General features: G+C 33.5%; 1 protein-coding gene and 2 long non-coding RNA genes across 3 annotated transcripts in view; 1 reads left to right on the top strand and 2 right to left on the bottom strand.

Annotated features, from left to right (window-relative positions):
* RGS18 (regulator of G protein signaling 18) overlaps nt 1–3,261 on the top strand; it is a 38,032-nt gene extending 34,771 nt beyond the window's left edge. Inside the window, exon 5 of the mRNA XM_077157267.1 lies at nt 1,039–3,261. Coding sequence (XP_077013382.1) covers nt 1,039–1,296 — 258 coding nt within the window. The 3' untranslated portion in view covers nt 1,297–3,261. The remainder of the gene's footprint in view (nt 1–1,038) is intronic.
* Nucleotides 2,711–20,324, bottom strand: LOC143680775 (uncharacterized). The gene is made up of 3 exons (XR_013174173.1): nt 20,225–20,324; nt 19,707–19,830; nt 2,711–3,036 (listed from the first exon to the last, which is right to left on the bottom strand). It is a non-coding gene; the product is annotated as an uncharacterized LOC143680775 (long non-coding RNA).
* A 1,159-nt stretch (nt 20,325–21,483) lies between these two features.
* The window catches only part of LOC143678930 (uncharacterized), a 94,264-nt gene continuing 93,965 nt past the window's right edge, over nt 21,484–21,782 (bottom strand). Inside the window, exon 3 of the long non-coding RNA XR_013173481.1 lies at nt 21,484–21,600. This is a non-coding gene — a long non-coding RNA (uncharacterized LOC143678930). The remainder of the gene's footprint in view (nt 21,601–21,782) is intronic.

Here is a 21,782-nt window from a genome sequence, read left to right on the forward strand (position 1 = left end):
TACCTGTGTATAAATGGAGATCTGGAACAAATATCAAGAAACCTAAAATATTTTGCCCTGCACATGTTATACTTAATGTTATGCAGGTGCAGTGGAAAGAATAAAGTTTCTGTTTACTACCTCCTAACTTCAGACAAATTTGTTTCTACATATGTAAGTAAGCAAAAATACCATCTTTGTTCATTTTTCAAGAGGATTAAATACAATTAGATACTACTTTTAACATATGCAATCTATTAAAATACTAGTGTACTTTAAAGCTCCTAAAAGTGTTCAATAAATAGTGGCTATTTATTGAGGTGTAGAACTGGTGTTCTGTTTGACTATAAATGAATGCTGCCCATGAAGTAGCATTGTCTGCGTGAGTATTGTTCCAAAGAACATGATGGCTATTTTCCCTGCTTGTGTTTCAGTCTGTTTTGTGTTTGAATGTGTTATCCTGTTTACCCCAAGGCCAACCATATAGGTCAAAAGGGTACATAATAGTTGTATGGTATTACCCACTAGCGCAAAGACAGGATCCCTGCCTGAAAACCTGCCATTGTCAGACCAGAAAGCATAAGGCATTTAGGATTTTATTTCACTGCAAAACATTAATACCATAGCACATGTCTGCTTGTAGGAAAGCCTCATAACATAATGAAAAGAGCACTAGCTAAAACAAAGGCCCCCTTCTGAAATCCCCAATATGCCCCCAAACTCATGGTGTGCCCTCACTCAAATAGTTTAACCTCTGCAAAGTTTAGTTCTCCACTTTTAAATTGAGTGAATTGAACTTGACGCTTTCTATGATAACTTAACACTATAATAACCCATTTTCATAAATAAACTGAGAGTAAAAAGGACAGGAACCGAGGAGAAGAGATCCAGATGAAATGCCAGCCCAGACTACATCAGTGGATCCTTAGACTAAGACAAAAAGCACCCACTCACCCAAGCACACTTGAACTTTGTATCAGTCTTGCACTGATTGTCTCTCAACTTTTTTTACTTAAGAACATGGCCAGCAATTAAAATTTATTTCTTCTGATTATCCAGGTTAACCTTGATTTTCATACCAAAGAAATCATCACCAGGAGCATCACTCAACCCACCCTCCACAGCTTTGATGCTGCACAAAGCAGGGTGTACCAGCTTATGGAACAAGACAGTTACACACGTTTTCTGAAATCTGACATCTATTTACAGTTGTTAGAAGGAAGACCTCAGAGACCAACAAATCTCAGAAGACGATCACGGTCCTTTACCTATAATGAATTCCAAGATGTAAAATCAGATGTCACCATTTGGTTATAATCTTTATTTTTCCATTTTTGATGACAAACACTTAAATCTGCCTCTAAGATGTAGAATGTTTTTATCAGCAAATGAGCAGGTCATTTCCAACAAAAAAAATGTCAAATAAAAGGAGTTTAAAAGCATAATTTGAAAAAGTTTATGTTAACAATGTGCTCTGCATTTGTTGATATATATTCTGTAAAGCCCTCCATTTGAATTCATTCCATCCATAATCAAAAAAGTTTTACCTTAATTAAAAGGCAGAAGTAACAAATAATAATAATACTTTATAACATTATGAAGTTAAGTAAATGTTAAGCTTTTGCAAAATTGTCAATGATGTGCCAAAAATTTAGGAATTTGATTTTGTATACGTAAATGATATAGTGTTCAGATGTTGTATTTCTATATGTAAACAATATAATGTTCGTATATCGTGTATTTAGACAGCAGTGTCCATAATAATGAAACCCTCTTTCTCAGTCACAGAGCAAAGTGATCCAGTCCTTACAGTGGGAGGAGATGAACACTTCTTGGGTACTACTCCTGGCAATATATCACTTCTGGTTAAAAGTCCCCAACAGGAACTTTAAGGAGAACACATTAATAATCTCCAAAGAACTTCCAGGTTAAACATAACCCAGATTGATAAGTGAGAATGGGATTCCCCTCTGTGCTCATTCGTAAGTGACCATGAACTTACCTGGTGCATGGAGTATCCACGCCACAGGGAGATACCCATATTCTATGTGGCTACAGGTCGGGACTGAGTGTAGCATCTTACCTGCTAACAGCACTTGCTACTAATCTAAGAGGCAGGCAGGGTTTAAATTATGACCAGAGGAGATTTATCACAGAAATAATTATGTCATATTTCTGTATTTTTACAGTTAGAGTAGAAATCAGAAATGAGAGGAGATGAAGAGAGTCTAGGCCTCTGGGGAGTCAATCATCTGCCACCTCTCTCCTATTCAAAAAAGTGCTGTCCCATTGGCTATGTTCTCTTTCCGAATCTCACCAAATCATTTAATACTGTATCATCCAAATAAAATTATCCTAATAAGTATATATGTCTCTATTTTAGGGAAATATTCTACTTTAGATGTATGTTGCAAGGTCATAAATGCAGGTATTTAAAATGCAGTTAGCTTTGGCAAATGTAATTTTAGTTGAAGTATAAAATGTAAAAACTTTAATCTATAGCAATAAAAATCTTTACTCTTCATTCATACATCTAATATTTATTTGACCACTTGATGCTTTCCCTGATCATTGATTATCTTTTCCGTTATAAAATTTGGCACGGGCATATTCTCTTATTTTAGAATGATTTGGGGATAAGGAGTATTAATTCAGGCATCATAGCACTGACCTTAATACTACTTCAAATTTCTTATACTCTTGCAAATATGAAAGCAAAGAGCCACGCATTTCAAAGGTCAATTAAGAAAGTGAGGTTTAATTTTTGCTTGTGAATTGTATTTTCCTACGGCAGTCCTTTTTCATCAAGTCTGATTGCTTCATATACAGACTCAAGACTTGATACTAGTTTGTCATCAGAAAAATAATGGGGCTGATTTTAATAGCATTCATCTAGAACCACAAATATAATATTTAGCTTTAGCATTTGCAATACTCTTCAGAAACAGCCAAGCCCATCTCTTCTCTTGTTGGAATTATGAATTACTCAATGAAGACCTCCAAAACTATACCAGGAATTTTGCTGAAGTTAGTGCCTGACTTCAAAGAGCTTTCAATCTGTGGGGACATAAGGTGTAAAGACACAGAAAAGAAAATAAACATTTTGACAAGTGATATAAACCAAGTAAAAATGCACAAGTGGTATTGATCATTAATAGGATGGCAAAAATGAATAATAAACTTCAAGCATCTAGACTCTGGGCTCACTAACTGGATTCTGATCCTCAGTCATCCATTTACCTTTTAAGGACCCTTGTCCTACAACTTCTATTTTTTTTTTTTTTTTCATTTATTTATTTTGGCATGGGCAGGCTCTGGGAAATGAACCCAGGTCTCCAACATGGCAGACAAGAACTCTGCCACTGAGCCACTGTTGCCTGCCTCCTACATACTTTTTTTAAATGTTTCTTTTAATTGTGAAAAATACCATTTATATAAAAACTCAATGAATTTGTAAGTACATTTCAACAAGTAGTTATATAACATTTTAAAGTTTGGTACGGGTTACAGTTCCACCATTTTTCATTTTTTCTTCTAACTGCTCCAAGACACTGGAGACCAAAGAAATATCAATATATTGATTCAGCAGTCATATACATTTATATCTTATCTTCTCTATCATACTGTTTCTTCTCTTTTTTCTTTCTTTTTTTTTTGTTAAAAATAACATATACCAAAAAAGCAATAAATTTCAAAGTACATTGCAACAACTAGTTGTAGAACAGATTTCAGAGTTTGGTATGGATTGCATTCACATTTTTGAAAGTAAGTACTTAGGGTTATAATTTCTAATTCTTCTTATAGTCTTCACAATTCTATATAAATCACCTGATAAGCTTCGAAGTACCTGCAAATTGGTGTTAAAACAAGGAAAAGAGGCAAATAGGTATTATTAATGAAGGGAAACTTCAGACAAAAAGTGCATAAGGAATATTACCTAAGAACAGAAAGCAATTTTATAGAAAACTTAGAAATACAAGAAGTGGAAGAACCAAAGTAATATAACATACATTTTTTTTGACCTGCCAAGGGTATAGTTGCAGAATGTCTTCAAACTACTGGAAGACAGAGTTGAGGTAATTTGGAGGTTTTGAAGCCCAGGACGAAGTCAATATCCAGTCTGTTATGTTTGGATATGCTAAAAGTTCAATGAATGATTGTAGAATCAAATGGGATTGAAATGCAGCATTATGAGGAAGACAGTGTAATATGTCAACACAGTAAAGGCTTTAAGAGGCATATTTATATTTGAGTCTTGGCTCTGCCATTTATCAGGTGGGGCATGTTCCTAAAGTTACTCAAATATTCTTTGAACTTCAATTTTTCACTTGTATTATAAGAATAAATCATTTTCAGGATTCTCATGATTAAATTAAAGAATGCTTGTTAACTGCCTACTGTCAAGTATAGATTAATTAACTTTAGTGTAAATATGAGGGACAGAACTATAAAAATTGCTCTTTGGAAGATGGCGGCTTAACAACATGCGCGTTTTAGTCCGTCCTCCAGAACAACTGCTAAACAACCAGAAACAGTACAGAACAGCTCCTGGGGCCACACCAGTGACCAGACACACAGCGTACCCCAGTGTGGACCAGCTGGACCGGCTACGAGCACCCCCCAAAACCGTGAGTTCCCAAAGCTGCGGCGGCCAGAGCCCCTCCCCCACAGGCCGCTTCCCAGAGGGGAAAGGAAAGGACTTTACCAGCAGCAGTGACTGGGCACAATCAAACGCCAATTGTGGAACTAATTAACAAATTCTGACTACTAAAAGTAGGCCCCCAGCTTAGGTGAACCTGATCAAAGCGGAGGTTGCTCATTTTTGCCCTGGCACCAAGGGGGCAGGACTGACAGAAAAAGGGGGAAAAAAAAGAAAGAAACAGGTTTTTGTGGCTGTGTATCTACAAAGGCTTGACTGCCTCTGGATACAGCAGCAGGACTTTTCAGGCTGCAACTTCCCCAGGCATAGGCAGAAGTGAGCTCTTTTGGGGGCTTATCTGGAGTCTCTGCCTTCCCCAGGGGAGGGGTGAAGGCCCACCCAGGTGGAATCCCTCCATCAAGGAATTCAGACACCAGTGCTTGGTAATTTGAAGCCATTAAAACCAGCCTACAACCTCTCCTCTGTCTCCAACAAACCCCCAGCCAAAGTTAAAGGTACCGCATCATCTTATGCTGGTGGGACCTGCAGTCAGATAAGCGCCACATACTGGGCAGGATAAGAAAAACAGAGTCCAGAGACTTCACAGGAAAGTCTTTCAACCTGCTGGGTCTCATGCTCAGGGAAAACCGACACAGGTGACTCTTTCCTCCTGATAGGAGGCCAGTTTGGTCTGCGAAAATCTGGCTGGGGTCTATAATATCTAAGCAGACCCTCCTAAGTGTGTGGGGGGGAAAGGTACCACACAAGCAGGGCAAGAAACAAGAGAACAAGAACTGAAAAATTCTCCTCTGTTAAACAAAACCTAAGCTAAAGGTTCAGATAAAGCTGAACAGAATGTCAAAGAACAGATAGACAACAAATTCATCCAGCAAGAAAACCCTAGATAAAAGAAGTGAAAGCAATCTCCAGAATAAACTAATTAAGGTAATTAAATGCCTAGACGCCAGCAAAAAATAACAAATCACACTAAGGAAATTGAAGATATGGCCCAGTCAAAGGAACAAACCAACAATTCAAATGACATACAGGAGCTGAAACAACTAATTCAGAATATATGAACAGACATGGAAAACCTCATCAAAAACCAAATCAATGAATTGAGGGAGGATATAAAAAAGGCAAGGGAGGAACAAAAAGAAGAAACTGAAAGTCTGAAAAAACAAATCACAGAACTTATGGGAATGAAAGACACAGTAGAAGAGATGAAAAAAACAATGGAAACCTACAATGGTAGATTTCGAGAGGGAGAACATAGGATTAATGAACCGGAGGACAGAACATCTGAAATCCAACAAGAAACAGAAACTATAGGAAAAAAAAATGGAAAAATATGAGCAGGGACTCAGGGAATTGAAAGACAATATGAAGCGCATGAATGTACATATTGTGGGTGTCCCAGAAGGAGAAGAGAAGGGAAAAGGAGGAGAAAAACTAATGGAGGAAATTATCATTGAAAATTTCCCAACTCTTATGAAAGACTTAAAATTACAGATCCAAGAAGTGCAGTGTACCCCAAAGAGAACAGATCCAAATAGACATACTCCAAGACATTTAATAATCAGAATGTCCAAGGTCAAAGAGAAAGAGAGGATCTTGAAAGCAGCAAGAGAAAAGCAATCCATCACATACAAGGGAAGCCCAATAAGACTATGCGCAGATCTCTCAGCAGAAACCATGGAAGCAAGAAGACAGTGGGATAATATATTTAAATTATTAAAAGAGAAAAACTGCCAACCAAGAATTCTATATCCAGCAAAATTGTCCTTCAAAAATGAGGGAGAAATGAAAACATTTTCAGACAAAAAATCACTGAGAGAATTTGTGACCAAGAGACCAGCTCTGCAAGAAATACTAAAGGGAGCACTAGAGACAGATACGAAGACAGAAGAGAGAGGTGTGGAGAAGAGTGTAGAAAGGAAGACTATGAGTAAAGGTAAACGGAAGGAAAATTAGATATGACCTATAAAATCCAGAAGGCAAAATAGTAGAAGAAAGTACTACCCATACAGTAATAATACTGAATGTGAATGGATTAAACTCTCCAATCAAAAGACATAGTCTGGCAGAATGGTTTAAAAAGCAGGACCCATGTATATGCTGTCTCTACTCAAAGGTCACAAGGCCAAGGACACAAATGGACATTTACATGTTTATAGCAGCATTATTAACAATTACCAAGTGATGGAAACAGCCAAAATGTCCATCAACAGACAGTTGACTAAACAAACTGTGACATTTACATAAGATGGAATATTATGCAGCTGTAAGACAGAATAAAGTTATGAAGTATGTAACAACATGAATGGACTTTAAGGAAATTATGCTGAGTGTGATTAGCCAGAAACAAAAGGACAAATACTGTATGGTCTCACTGACATGAACTGACATTAGTGAATAAACTTAGAATATTTCCTTGGTAACAGAGACCATCAGGAGATAGAAATAGGGTGAGATATTGGGTGATTGGAGCTGAAGGGATACAGATTGTGCAACAGGACTGAATATAAAATCTCAGATATGGACAGCACAATACTACCTAACAGTAATGTAATTATGTTAAAACACTGAATGAACCTGCATGTGAGAATGATAGAGGGATGAGGACTGGGGACATAAATGAAATCAGAAAGAAAGATAGATGGTAAAGATTGAGATGGTATAATCTAGGAATGCCTAGAGTGTATAATAATAGTGAAATGTACAATGTACAAATTTAAGAAATGTTTTTGCCTGAGGAAGAACAAAGGAATGTCATTATTGCAGGGTGTTGAAAATAGATGATAATTAATACTTTAAAATGTCACCTTATGTGTGAGACTAAAGCAAAAAATGTTTATTTATTACAAAATTGATATTTTGACTAGAGCATTTCCTAATATAACTCATGTAGATAGTTTGAGTGAATGTCATAAGTACTTGGAATCTCAGGTAGCATATGAGATTTTGTTGGTTTGTCCAGAGTGATGCCCCGATGAATCCCAGAGTGATTTGATCAGTGACTGGAAAAGTATTTGCAAGCCCCCTTCGGGGAATGGTGAGAGTGGGGAGAAATTCAACTTCTCCAAGTTGAATTCTTGATATTCTCACAAGCAGTGTGGACAACCAAAGCTATAGGCTGAGCCCCCAGGCTTGGGGTTTCTTCACATGAAACTTAACCCCACAAAGGATAGGTCAAGTCTACTTAAAATTTAGACCTAAGAGTCACCCCCAAGAGAGCCTCTTTTGTTGCTCAGATGTGGCCTCTCTCTCCAGCCAACACAACGAGCAGTCTCACCACCCTTCCCCTCTCTGCATGGGACATGACTCCCAGGGATGTGGACCTTCCTGGCAATGTGGGACAGAGATCCTGGAATGAGCTGAGACTCAGCATCAAGGGACTGAGAAAAACCCTATAATGAGCTGAGAATTAACATCAAGGGATTGAGAGAACCTTCTCGACCAAAGGGGGAAGAGTGAAATGAGACTAAGCGTCAATGGCTGAGAGATTCCAAACAGAATTGAGAGGTTATCCTGGAGGTAATTCTTATGCATTAAGTAAATATCACCTTGTTGTTCAAGATGTAGTGGAGAGGCTGGAGGGAACTGCCTGAAAATGTAGAGCTGTGTTCCAGTAGTCATGTTTCTTGATGATGATTGAACAATGATATAGTTTTCACAATGAGACTCTGCGAATGTGAAAACCTTGTGTCTGATGCTCCTTTTAGCTACTATATCAGCAGAAGAGTAGAACATATGGAATAAAAATAAATAATAGGGGGAACAAATGTTAAAATAAATTTAGTTTGAAATGCTAGTGGTAAATGAAAGCAAGGGGTAAGGGGTATGGTATGTATAATCTTTTTTTTCTCTGTTATCGTTTTAGTTCTTTTTCTGTTGTCTTTTTATTTCTTTTTCTAAATTGATGCAAATGTTCTAAGAAATGATGAATATGCAACTATGTGATGATATTAAGAATTACTGATTGTATATGTAGAATGGAATGATCTCTTAATGTTTTGTTTGTTAATTTTTTTAATTAATAAAAAAGTTTAAAAAATTGCTCTTTGTACTTAAATATTGGAATTTAATTTAATATAAATTTCTCTGATAACATCAGGATACAATTCAAACAGATGTTCTTTGATAATAATGGTACTTTTAATAATAAAATATGGGATAACTATAGCTCTCACCAAATCTTTTATAATTTTGTACTATATAGAAAAGTAAATAATGATATTATAGCTAAATGAAAAATATTGGAATATTATCAGCACAAAAGTTTTTCTAAAAACAAATCTGAAAAAAGGCTTCAACTTTTTAGTTATGTGCAGTGCACTTCTGCTTTTAGAGGTAGAAAAAGACAAAGTATATTAAAAATCATACCTCTATAATGCTTGCTACTTAATTTAGACATTAACTAAATTTAAAAACATGACATTTATTTTCATTGTGCCACATTAACTGGTCATATGTTTAATTTTCTTGCACTTTATTACATATAAAAATTCTTCTAATTTAACCACAATTTTGTTCAAGTAAGTAATCTGAAATCCTTCCAACAGTAAAAACAAAAAGTCATGCAACAGTTCCATATCCTACTTCTTTGTCAGGCTGAATAAATGAACAAGTATTTGTTGAATGCTTTGGACATCACCTTGTGAATCAAAAGAAAGAAAGAGAAAGAGCTCTGTCTTTATGGAGTTATAAGCTCCAATAAGGTTTGCATTCCGCAACATGGAACAAAAAGCTATGTTTTAAACAAGGCATTTTTTTATATTTACCCCAAAAAGCAAATTCATCCATGACTGATGATGTAGATGACCAGTGATCCTTTAAAGTTAGGATTCTAGTAGATACTTTCTTCATTTGTTTAAGAAACACACAGTTGCTTTCTTGCACAATCTTTGGCATTTTTATGAAATAAAAGCTGAACTTAAAGCATGCATATATATATATAAGCACTATCTATTTAGGCTTTTTGTTTAATTTCATTTTATTATTTTTGCCTTATAAGCCAATCAAGTATGGAAAGGTCCTTTTTTGTCTTCAAAAAAGGAAAGTATAATTTTAAGCAAGATTTTAAAAAGCCAAATTGAAAAACTAGAGAAAAATTAACAGTATATGTGGCAAATTATTGTAGTTGAAAAATTATTTAAAGAGCCAGTATGAACTATAATTTTAAAGGCTATAATCATTTCTAGTAAATATGCATATTTAATCGGAACCATGCCTTCAAAATGAATTTTCTAGAGTAGAAATGAAACTTTTAGAAATAAGAATCTAAAGAAATACTTTCAAGATCAGAAATTTAATAAAAACAACGGTATTAAATTTCAAATTATATTTTCAGTCTTTCTCTTATTTCTTTACCTATATGTGGCAGTTAAATAATAATATGGGGAAAATGAAGATCAAATCATTAAGTTTTTTACCTATTGGAAAAATATCAAAAATTGTGCTCTGTGGGTTCTATTTACTGGAGCAAGGAAGTGGATGAAAAACATTGGAAAGCTTGTCATTAACATGTGAAGCATACAGTAACTCAACAACTGTTTCTGAACTTTGAACTATTGTTTATATAGAGAATTGGAAAATTTAAATGTGAACTCAAATGGGATCAAATCACTATTATTAACACCAGTAATACAATGATTTAATAACCCATAATTTGGAATATTTTATATCTAATTTATCCTTATTTAATCATGCAAAGTTCATGACATTCAAGAAACATTTATAATGCTTCACCTGTGAAATTTTATTTATCTATTTTATTCATAAGCCTATCTATAGTAATAGGCCTTCTGTAAGACAGGGTGAAATCTTGAAGGAGAAAACAACTTTACAGTTTAGTCCCGTTCATTAATTTTTCAATATCCAACTCAGAGTATATTTTCAAGGTATATATTTTCTTTTTTTTTATTTGCAAGTTTTTGTTTTCAAGGTGTTATATACATATACATATAGACATATATCAATTATTTTATTTTTTTAAAGAGAATACATAATAATGATATTTACTCTTTAATCTATAGGGTAGAATGTATTTTCTCTGTCCCAAAATATCATGATTTCTCCCTTACTGAAGAATGGCCTTAAGCAAATGTTTGGAGTAATATAGCAATAAAGTATTTATACTTTATAGAGGACTCTGATTAGAAAATTAGGATTATAAATAACATATAGCAGTGACTGAAGACAACTGAAAGCATATTGTGTTGTTTTAAAAATTATGTGAAAGTAAGCTTTGTTTTAATTGCTGAATTTTGCAAATATTATTGATTGTGCTTATCCCAAGAATTGTCAGTATGTTCCTAAGGAAGAAAAAGATGCTGTTTAATCTTCATATTCTAATTTTACATACAGAGTATCTGAAGCCTTTAGAAATTTAGGAGTAGATAAGTCCCAATTTTTTGAATGACCAAGGTGGAAGCTGTCTCTCTGAAGACAGAATTAAATAATTATTATAGCACATATTGATATTTTAAAGCTAATTTTTCAGCAAATGATTACCACATGCCTCTGTTATCTCTGAGATAACAGTAAAAGGTAGATGAAAAACAAACTTAATTTCAAGGACTTATATGTTGGCAGTAAAACAAATGCATAGATTTTTCTGAACATATATACCATAGAAACATGAAAATTATGGTAATCTGAATCACAATATCTACAGGTGGGCCACAGTCTGCTTTAATATCACATCACAGTTTTAGAAGTACTATATAGTACTTGTCATAACAAGGGAAACCTTAATTAATTCTACATATGACTTAAAGACAAACAAAAGCAATACATGGGAGGGCATAAGATGAAAAAAAAAAAAAAAAGACCTCTAATTTTACAATCCAGATAGGTATTGTAAGCATCTGTGTGTATTTCCTCCTAATTTTTTTTTAATTTTCATCATTCAGCTTATAAACTATTAACATGAATTCTATTATCAGAAAATTGTATCTGTTGATTATAAAATAAATTTTAAAAAGTAGTATTGATATTTGGGAAAATAATTTCTCAATATTAAAACTGAACTTTTGATATCTTTATGGACTAGTGCTATGACTCATGAATAGAATATAGCCAATCTCATAAAATGTCAGATGGTTATATTTTTAGGTAAGTCTCAGATAAAACACATAAAAAATAATTACTGGATTACAATATGTATGTAGATAAGGAATGTGAAAGAGTAAAGGTAGTCCAAAAGTAGAAAGACAGATGGGACACATACAGTAATTGTTCTTGAATTAATACTTTATTACAAAAAAGTGTATTGAGGGATGTTTTTGAATAAAATGTTTTGAATAAAAAAATAGGCTTGAAATTCATTATTCAAAGCACAGCACTTCATTACTAGGTAACTTCATTTCACAATCTGCAGATTTCTTATATTTTATTTTATTATTGAGAGTGATGAAGAGATTTAGATAACCATATTTTATCAACCTCTTACATCTTACAGAGTTGGATAATAAAGTCAATTCTAGAATAACTTAGAACAAAAAGGAAAGAATTAGAGTGAAAACGTGACTTCACTATTGACCAATAACATTAATTCATCTCATAAAGGATGCCTAGCCTACTAAGTATCGAGATTCTCTTCTAATAAAATACAATATTATGTGAGTTTACCAAATACACCACCCTGACAAAAATGTTATCTCATCTGTTTTCTTAAAAATTATAACTAAGTCGGGTCTAAGGGTGACTCAGTGGTAGATTTCTCACTTGCCATGCAGGAGACCCAGTTCAATTTCCAGTCCCTGAACTTTCCCAAAAACAAACAAGCAAGCAAAATACATAAAAAACAAACAAATAAAAATTCAACAAATGGTGTTGCAATCACGGGATACTTAAATGGAAAAATAATGAACCGTGAATCCACCATATAGCATACAAAAAATATATATATATACATAACAATCAAAACTGAACAAAACTAAATTCTTCCCTTGAAATTTATTTTCATCATGTTAGATGTATGGTGTTAGTGAATATATACATACATAATTGTTGAAAGAAGTGTAAACTGTATTAAAGTCAATTGTTTTAAATGTTATTTTATTTATAAAATGCTGACACTACAGTTTCATTGGACAGTAATATTCAGAGCAGTGAAGATCCAGAGATTTTCATTTTTTGGAAGAAATGAAGTCAATTAATTATGTTTGTAAACAAAATATCTGAATTTTTTAGTCAATTGATAACACTACTAAAATTTCAGTCATATCTGCATATATACTATGCACATAATTCTAGGCTTCCAGGTTTTGGGAAGAAATTAGATATTTAATGATGTCATATTAAAACTGCATATTAAATTCATAAATCTTCAATTGTAAAATATAAGTTTATGCAGTTCTGCTTGGCTTTTATACTGAGAATATATGTTATATATTAAATAAGTCAATCATTTAAGTTCATTTTTAAATAGAGTTTACCTTAATTTTTAGGTATTTTATTGAATGATTTTTAGAAGATTTTATTGGAGCTGCTTATTTATTCTTTTGTTTTACAAAAAGTTTCATAATTTCTCTGTAATATTTTGTAAATGCTACATATACAGAAAGTTAAAAGCATCTAGCATTCACTTGCATCCAAGATTCTAATACCGTTATAAAAGAAATTCAGGGATGACTAATAATGGTTAAAATGAACAGTATAAAAGGTATTCATATGTTTTGAAATTATAAGTTTTAATCAGAGATATTTTTCCTTAAATATCATATGCCTAAATCTTTGGCAAAGATACGAATTGGACTTTTGCTCGTCTTTTCAAAGGGTAAGTGATGATTCAAATCAAAGTTGGCATCAATGAGAAAAAATATTGAGATATCAAATGTAAAAATCACATCACATATTTACAAATATTTAATGAATAGATTCTTTGCAAACACTATAATTATGCTACCTAAAACAAGGAGTGCTAGAATAAACAATACATCTATTTTTTTATCCCAAGCATGTTGTATTAAAAAACACTTTAATATGAAAATTGAGACAGTTACTAAAATAAAGAAAATAAAATCCATGTGATATGATTCCAGAATTTTGAAATTAAGTTGCAATTGTGAATTAAAAATAAATGATGCCTCTAAGCCCATCTCTGAAAATAAAACTATTACTCTCCTCTCTATTCAGGACAGGACATTGAGGGGTGAAACTCTCCCTGGCAATATAGGACATGACCACCAGGATGAGTCTGGCTCTGGCACTGTGGAATTGACAATGCCTACCTGACCAAAAGGGGGAAAGAAATGTATCAAAGTAAGCTATCAGTGCTAAGTGATTTTAAGTAAAGTCAAAAGGCTATTCTGGAGGCTACTCCTTTTTTTTTTTGGAAATCTTTTTTTTTTAATTTTTTATTAATTAAAAAAAATTACAAAAGCACAAACATTCCCAACACATACACTCAGCAATTCACAATATCATCACATATTGTGATGTTGTATATTCATCATCATGATCATTTATCACACATTTGCATCAATTCAGAAAAAGACATAAAAAGACAACAGAAAAATAAAACTAAAACAGAAAAAAAAAAATTTACATACCATACCCCTTACCCCTTGCTTTCATTGATCACTAGCATTTCAAACTAAATTTATTTTAACATTTGTTCCCCCTATTATTTATTTTTATTCCATATATTCTACTCATCTGTTGACAAGGTAGATAAAAGGAGCATCAGACACAAGGTTTTCACAATCACACAGTCACATCATGGAAGCTAAATCATTATACAATCATCATCAAGAAACATGGCTACTGGAACACAGCTCTACATTTTCAGGCAGTTCCCTCCAGCCTCCCCATTACATCTTGGATGACAAGATGATATCTGCTTGATGCATAGGAGGCTACACTTGATGCAAAACTTCAGCTAGATTGCCATGGCTTGCCAAGCCTCAATCTACGGTATTTCTGTAAACCCTAAAGAAAACCCAGGGTTCTATCCTGAGACTCTATAACAGTTTCACTCACTAAGTCTATTTTCAGAAACTTAAAACCTCCAGATGGTTCCTTGGCCAGATAAGCCCTGAAACCCAGGATAGGACTGGGTTACAAGAGTTGTCAGTGTCTCCAAGAGTATTAATCAGTTGCACTCCCCTACCCAATGTTGACAGCCCTTTTCCACATGAAGAAGTTAGACTGATCATTGCCCAAATATGCCAAAGATTGGGAGAAAGATCAAAGGAGAAGGAGAAGCTAAACAGAGAAGAAAGATTTAACATAGAGTATGACTACTAGCTCATAATGATATTCTTTTCAATCTGCAATGTCTTAGAACAACTAAAAGGAAAGGTGGAACTATAACCCATACCATACATTGAAATTTGTTCTATAACTACTTGTTAAATTGTACTTTGAAATTTATCACTTTTTTGTATATATGTTATATCTCATAATAAAAAATGTTAAAAAAAAAAATGAGGCATGGGAGCCTGAAATTTTCTTCCTTCACTCATATACAAGACATCAATGCAATTGTGTCTTAAGGTTACATTTGTGAATTTTAGTAGGTGACTGAGATTTTGTGAACTGAAAATATATAAACTCAGTATTATTTCCCTCAGAAATCAACAGAGATAAAAGCTCTTAAAAACTCTAAAATCTTTTTCAAGTAAAACAAAAAATAATTTATTATTTGTCACTATATAAAATGAAACATTTCTTCTCTGGGTGCTTACTATGTATGTGTGAATATATAATTGGAAGGACAAATGGAAGATTTTCAGATATTTACAGAATCTAAATGTCTTTGTCTTAGAGTTTCACCAATTTCAAACAGCCTGAGAAAAACGTCAAATATGCTAGTATGTCGTACAAAAAAAAAATCCTCACCTCTTGAAAATATTAAGAGCTAATTGTGGCAGGTGTTTTTACACTTTCATTTCAATATTTCAAACACTGGTATTTCATTTACATTCTGAGGAAAACAAAATATTTTTATATTTGAAATTGTTTACTAATTATCCAGATTTTTGTTTCATTATATACTAGGATTGAGAACTTGAAATGCTAAAGCCTTCTCTTAAATTTCAACTTATAAAAGAAGAGACATTTTCTGAAACAAATTTTCCTAAGCAGATTCATTTTGCAATTTAATTTCCTTCAATGAAGTAAAGGTCAGAGTGCGGCTATATGAAAGTTAATTTGCATGAGATATGTACATGGAATATGAGAATAATATAATATGAAAAATTCATAATTCAAGCTTTTAAAACCAACTTCAGGGCTAAAAAAGCAATTATTGCAGGAAATGGCTCAACAGTTACAAAATACTTCTTCTTTGATGATGTCAACTAATATACTCTCCATTCTGAAGGAGCCATGCAGACAGTCTTGAGGGATAATAATGAACTCTAAGAAGTAATGAACCTTTTTTTCTTCCTCTTTAATGTGTCCATTGTCTTTAGAAAGTCATTGTTTATCAACCGAGTTCTTCAACCACTAGCTTAATTTTTTGCACAGTTTTACTAATGAACCAATTCAAAGTCAATTTATATTTGTGCTACTTCTTCGCATGTCTCCAAACCTACATGAATATTTTTTAACAATGGCAAAGCAATCACATTTTTGAAAAATTGGTTTCCTCCTATGTTTATCACTTAAACAGGATTGAAAATGCATTCTTATTCATGATGGTGACAAAGCATCCGTTGCTACTTTATCTTAAAATCAAATATCTTAATAAATATCATAGAATTAGAATATCTTTCAGGGTCACTCAAGCGATGTCTAACTTGTTCCTTTTAAGTCAGAACAACCAACAATTTTCTACATCTCTTGATAGAGAAGTCATATTTTCTTGAACCATATTGGGTAGGGCAAAAGAGTCTTGAAATTTTATGATGGGTTCTACAAAATATTAATTAAGAAACAAGATTCAATTTCTCTGTTGGCCAGGGCTTCTGTTATGCATACACACAGAAGAAAACATTACAAAGCATGTACAGCTCTCAGGTTTTTTCCTGTAGCATTTGTGTACTGAATATTGAATTTCCTATAGTGCCTTTATGTCACTTACCTCCTTCCACAGCACCTGCACCCCTCTAAGCAACCGTGACTTACAGACCAGTTGCCTTGTCATTTTCTGGGCTTTACAGTCTCTACCTAGATGAAAAAAGTGCGCTGAAGAGAGAGTCGGTGCTTGGTGACAGGGGCAGGGAGAAGAAGCAATAACATTGGCTGCCCCACCAATAAGCCCTTAAGAAATGGAATGGACATTGTCCAGGTTCCTGTTGGAAGAGCCAAAAGCAGACTTTAGGAGAGAGGCAAAGCTTAGTTTGCACGATTTCATTTAGTTTCTCCTCCATGAAGTCAAAGTTCATTTATACTACTAAATAAAACCTGTATCAAAAGCTTACAATACACTTTCTTTTTCTCAAATATAATACAGAGTCAGTCTCAGTTTTCACGTTCATATGATATTCTTCTTTTTTTCCCTGAGTTTTCTCAGTCTATATACTGTAAGGTTTGGCCAGGCAAAACAGTCACTGTTAGCCAGAAGTTACTTTGAATTAGAAGTTCTTCCCCATCTTGAACTTTATACCCTTCTCAGAAGGGTAATATCCTATAATAGTTCTACCATAAAGTAGCAATGGTGCTGGTTAAAGAAATGGATGCAAGCATTTTGTTTTACCTTTCTAATCTTATATTCTTTCCTAAAGATCCCCGATTATAATCAACTTCATAAGAGCTAAATGTATCTCATCATTATCAGTTATCAACACTTTGAACCTGACAAACAACTTTGTATCTCAGTTTCTTCATCTGTAGTAAGGTCACCATGTTACTGCACATTACCTTACACAGTTGCAGGATTACATGAGCTAATGGATATAAAGTGTATGCAAAGAACCTAGAACAGTGCATGGCGCATAACAGGCACTCAAAACATTTTACCTATTATTCCATGGAACAGGCTGATTTCAAGATAGGGGAATTATAGGCAGAACAATAATTCTTATCCTCTTTTTGTTCCTAATAGGTACCAGTGTAGAAGTAACAGAACTATTCTCAAATGAGGTATGTGTGTGCCTGTGTGTCATTTCTTGTGGGGGACAGAATTCTAAGATATCCTCACTGCCTGGAATACATGCCTGATATAACTGCCTACCCTTGAGTGTGGGGAGAGAATCTGTGTATATGATGGTATTGATAGTTTATGTTATATGGCAAATCATGATGGATGGTCACTTCAATAACTATGTTAATGATTACACACGACTCAGTTATAGTAAACTGGGGATGGATTCAAAATTACACAGACAAGTTTCTATTTGCATGGAAGAAAGTCATATTGTGAACTACCTGTGGGGACCACATGTCAAGGAACTCTGAGCAACCTTTAATAACTACAAGCACTTCCTGGCCACAAATTAGCCAGAAAGCTAGACCTCAGACATACAAAGAAATGGATTCTACCAACAACAAGCCAGCTTGGCAGAGGTCCTCAAGCCTCAGAGGAATATTAAAATCTGTTGAGACTCTAAGCACAGTATCCAGTTGAGCCCTGCCCAGAATCCTGACCTATGGAAACTGGGTAAGTTTATGACAATTTGTCACATAACAATGGAAAACTAATAATTTCTTAAAACTCCAAACACTTTATGTGAATCTCTCTTATGGCACTTATATTGTCATCATGTGCTACAAATTCATCTATTAAATACTTATTGGCCAACTGTTATATATCATGCATATATAATGAGTGCCAGATATTATATCCAGTATTGAATACACTGATCGATAAATTAGACATGGTAGACCAAGAGTTTTCAAAATGTTATACCCCAAATTAATCGAATACATCATGTGGTCTCAGATCACTGCAAAGTTCAAAAGGACCATTGATCTGGATATAAACTTTGGGGCAGACAGACGTAGCAATAGATTTTTTGGCTATTTATTCAATGTTAGGTCATTTATTCCCATAGAGAAAATTCTTTTTGCAATGACATTTTTAGAGGACATTTGTATTTTCCACAGTTACTATGAAGAAGTACAAAGATACAAAAAAGTAATTTAAGCCTCTTCAAGGAAGCACATTTGCAAGTGCAAAAGAAGGTTGCTTTTAACAAAAGCTATCTTAAGAATCTTATTGATAGAATCACATTCATCAAAAATATTGCCATAATGTCCTATAAATTTAAGAACAGACTTAATTTTTAGTTACTTTGACATATCTAATATCTTCCTTTGTCCTTAAAACATGCTTAACAGTGATTAGTGCTAGAAATGAATAGTAAACAACATACTTCTATAAGTATCATTTTAACTTACATTTTAACAGGTAACATACTTATAGTTGATTATGTTCTCATAACTTCAAATAGTAAATTAAAATATATCCCTCTAGATGATCTTATTTTTAGCACTCAGATTTGAAATTCCATGAAACAGATGTCAAGCTAGATTATTGTTTAAGGTAATAACTTTACTGACTAAAAATATTTTATTATTTCTAATCACCAATTCCTATAGGCTTCCAAAAAAGACAATAGTTAAATTGAAACTCTACCTTTCAATTGCTGCCTGCATTACTTAAGTACCCTAATAAGAAAAACCCTTGATTTTATTGTAACTAAAAATGGAAAATGCACAGCATGCAAAATAAGAAAAGTTTCATACCTTTTTGAAAAAGTCCAGGGAAACGTGACCGTGACTTTTATTTGAAAAAGAACATTTGCAAAACATCTGTTCTTCATATAACACACATACACACACACCTATCTGACTTTATCTTGAAACAGAGTAGAAAAATGTAAATTAGAAGCTACTGTTTTGCTATGGGGTCTGTCTAAACTAGGAAGCACTCCACATTTCTAGAAAAGCCTACTACCATCATTATTTGTAGATCGATGCAGAGTGAAAACTTTATTAACCAGCTTGTAGGACACCTGGTATTTGAACTTCTGAAAAAAAAATCCTTAATTTATATTAATACTAAAACACCTTAAAGAATTCTGTGACTTCTATAAACAAATATACAAGAAAACAGATGTTATTTTGAAAAATAAGTATATTTCATGCAAAGAACTATGTGTCAAGCCCTTTAAACATTTTCTTTCTTTACCTTGTGACTAAAATTTTGTCCCACTAGGAAACACTAATTATAGGAGAATGGATGGTGCCTGGATTGAATGGAGGTAGAAGGACAAATGAATTCTTCCAAGGCCAGTCTTCCAAAATCCAGCAGCCTGCAAAAATAATCATATGTGGGAAAGGGTTTATGGAATTGCGTTTATAATAAGTTTTTCAGTAATATCTCAGCTAACAATATTCTGTATATTTGCCTCCCTTTCTCTCTATGATATCTTTAAAGATACGGACACAGACAGTTTGGCAAAACAGAAAAAATAAACAAACAAAAAAAACACTGGCTTTGGAGTCTCTCATATTATAATTTTATCTTAGACCTTCACTTTCAGTTTGTGTGATAATGCTATCAGTCAAAAATTTCCAGTGGTTTAAGAAAATGATAGCTCCACTTTTCTCACACAATAAATAGTCTGTGACTTGTCTCATAGCTCAATATGACATCTGAGGTTTAGGTTCTTTCTATCTTTTTGCTTTATTTTCCTTACTGTGTACCTTTTGTCCTCCTGATTGCAATATGATGCAGCAACCTTAGTCATGATGCCTGCTCGCCCAGCAGAGAGAACGGGAAGTGTGAAGGGAAAATTGCACAGGGCTTTCCGCTAGTGAAGCAGCATCCTCCTTTCTGGAAGGGCACGCCTAACACACTTCTGCCTGTATCACATTGACCAGAACGGTGTTGCATGACCGTTCAATAAACACTGGAATTTCAATTTTATAATTTTAAAATGCATGATGATTAAATGTTATAATGTATAATGAAAAGGCTAACATGTTACCTGACTCTTACTTGATGTAAAATGAGGACATGAATGACATTTCAGAAAATATAAAATGTATTTATTTAGATTTTTTTTTTTAATTTTTGCTGAAACACTGATTTTTCTTGTAGTGGTTGTTGAGGGGGAGGTAGGACTGTTGGCTGTATTCCAATAGTTCATTTGTAAAATGGGTATTTAGAGCTAAAAATAGATTGTCCCAATCCTATAATTCATTGAATAGCTTAACACAAATATGGATACTTCTTTTTAACATGCACAGCACTTCAACTATATTACTAGAAGTTTACATTGTACTGAATTAATGGTAAACTGAGTTAAAATAAGCTACATCAAGATTGGGGGAGGGCATGGTGTCAGGAGTGGCTATACAGAGAGGCTTGCATATATGTATATGGAACCATCTTATTTCTTTAAATGTGGAAAATATATGTGGCATGTAATTAAGTGGTTATATGTGTTTAATTTTTTAGGTATCCATACATAGTTTTTTGATAAAAATGTGAATTGTTTTCCTTTTAATTTATCTCAATCCATTTCTTGCCTTTTGAAAATTATAAGTCAGGATAAATTTATTTTACAGCTAGACTAAATGAATTCTAACAGATTGACTAAGGATAGATTGAACTGACCAGATAAAACTTAAGGTTTTATTTTTATGCACATAAACTCACTTGATGAATATATTTTAAATTTCTTTTGTAACAATGGTGGCTGTTCTAGTTGACTATCTAGTTTACTATTCCTGACCCAGAGTTCAGAATAATCAAGAGGAATGACAACCTCAGATTAGTGAATTATCAACTCTGCCTTAAGGCCTTCCTGTGGTAAATCCCTTGCAAACTTTGGTGCACCATTTTTCTCCATGTTATCTCTGCTTAGCACTCTAGTTAATGATTTGTAAGTACAGCTTGGAGACTACAAGTCTTAGGATATTTGAATTCCTTGCCTGGGACACGCAGGAAGGTATAGTGGTGACAAGCATAGAAACTGGACCCTGATGAAGATGATTTGAAATTTCAGTTCTAAAACTTAATGGGTATATGGATTTACCCAAGTTGTTAATTGCTCTTTACTCATTAGTTTTCTCTTCTGTAAAATGAAAATAATTTATTCTTAACTTTACCTAACTGTTTGGGGAACTGAATGGTATAATATATTTATCTAATTAATATTTATCTAACATCCTCTATGTTCACAACTTGTAGTACTTACTTAGCAAAAGGTAGCCCTTCTAGTTTATCATCAATAAATACTTTTTTTTATTGCTTGGC

Source organism: Tamandua tetradactyla, chromosome 4 (assembly GCF_023851605.1).
Source record: "Tamandua tetradactyla isolate mTamTet1 chromosome 4, mTamTet1.pri, whole genome shotgun sequence".
NCBI classification, from domain to species: Eukaryota; Metazoa; Chordata; class Mammalia; order Pilosa; family Myrmecophagidae; genus Tamandua; species Tamandua tetradactyla.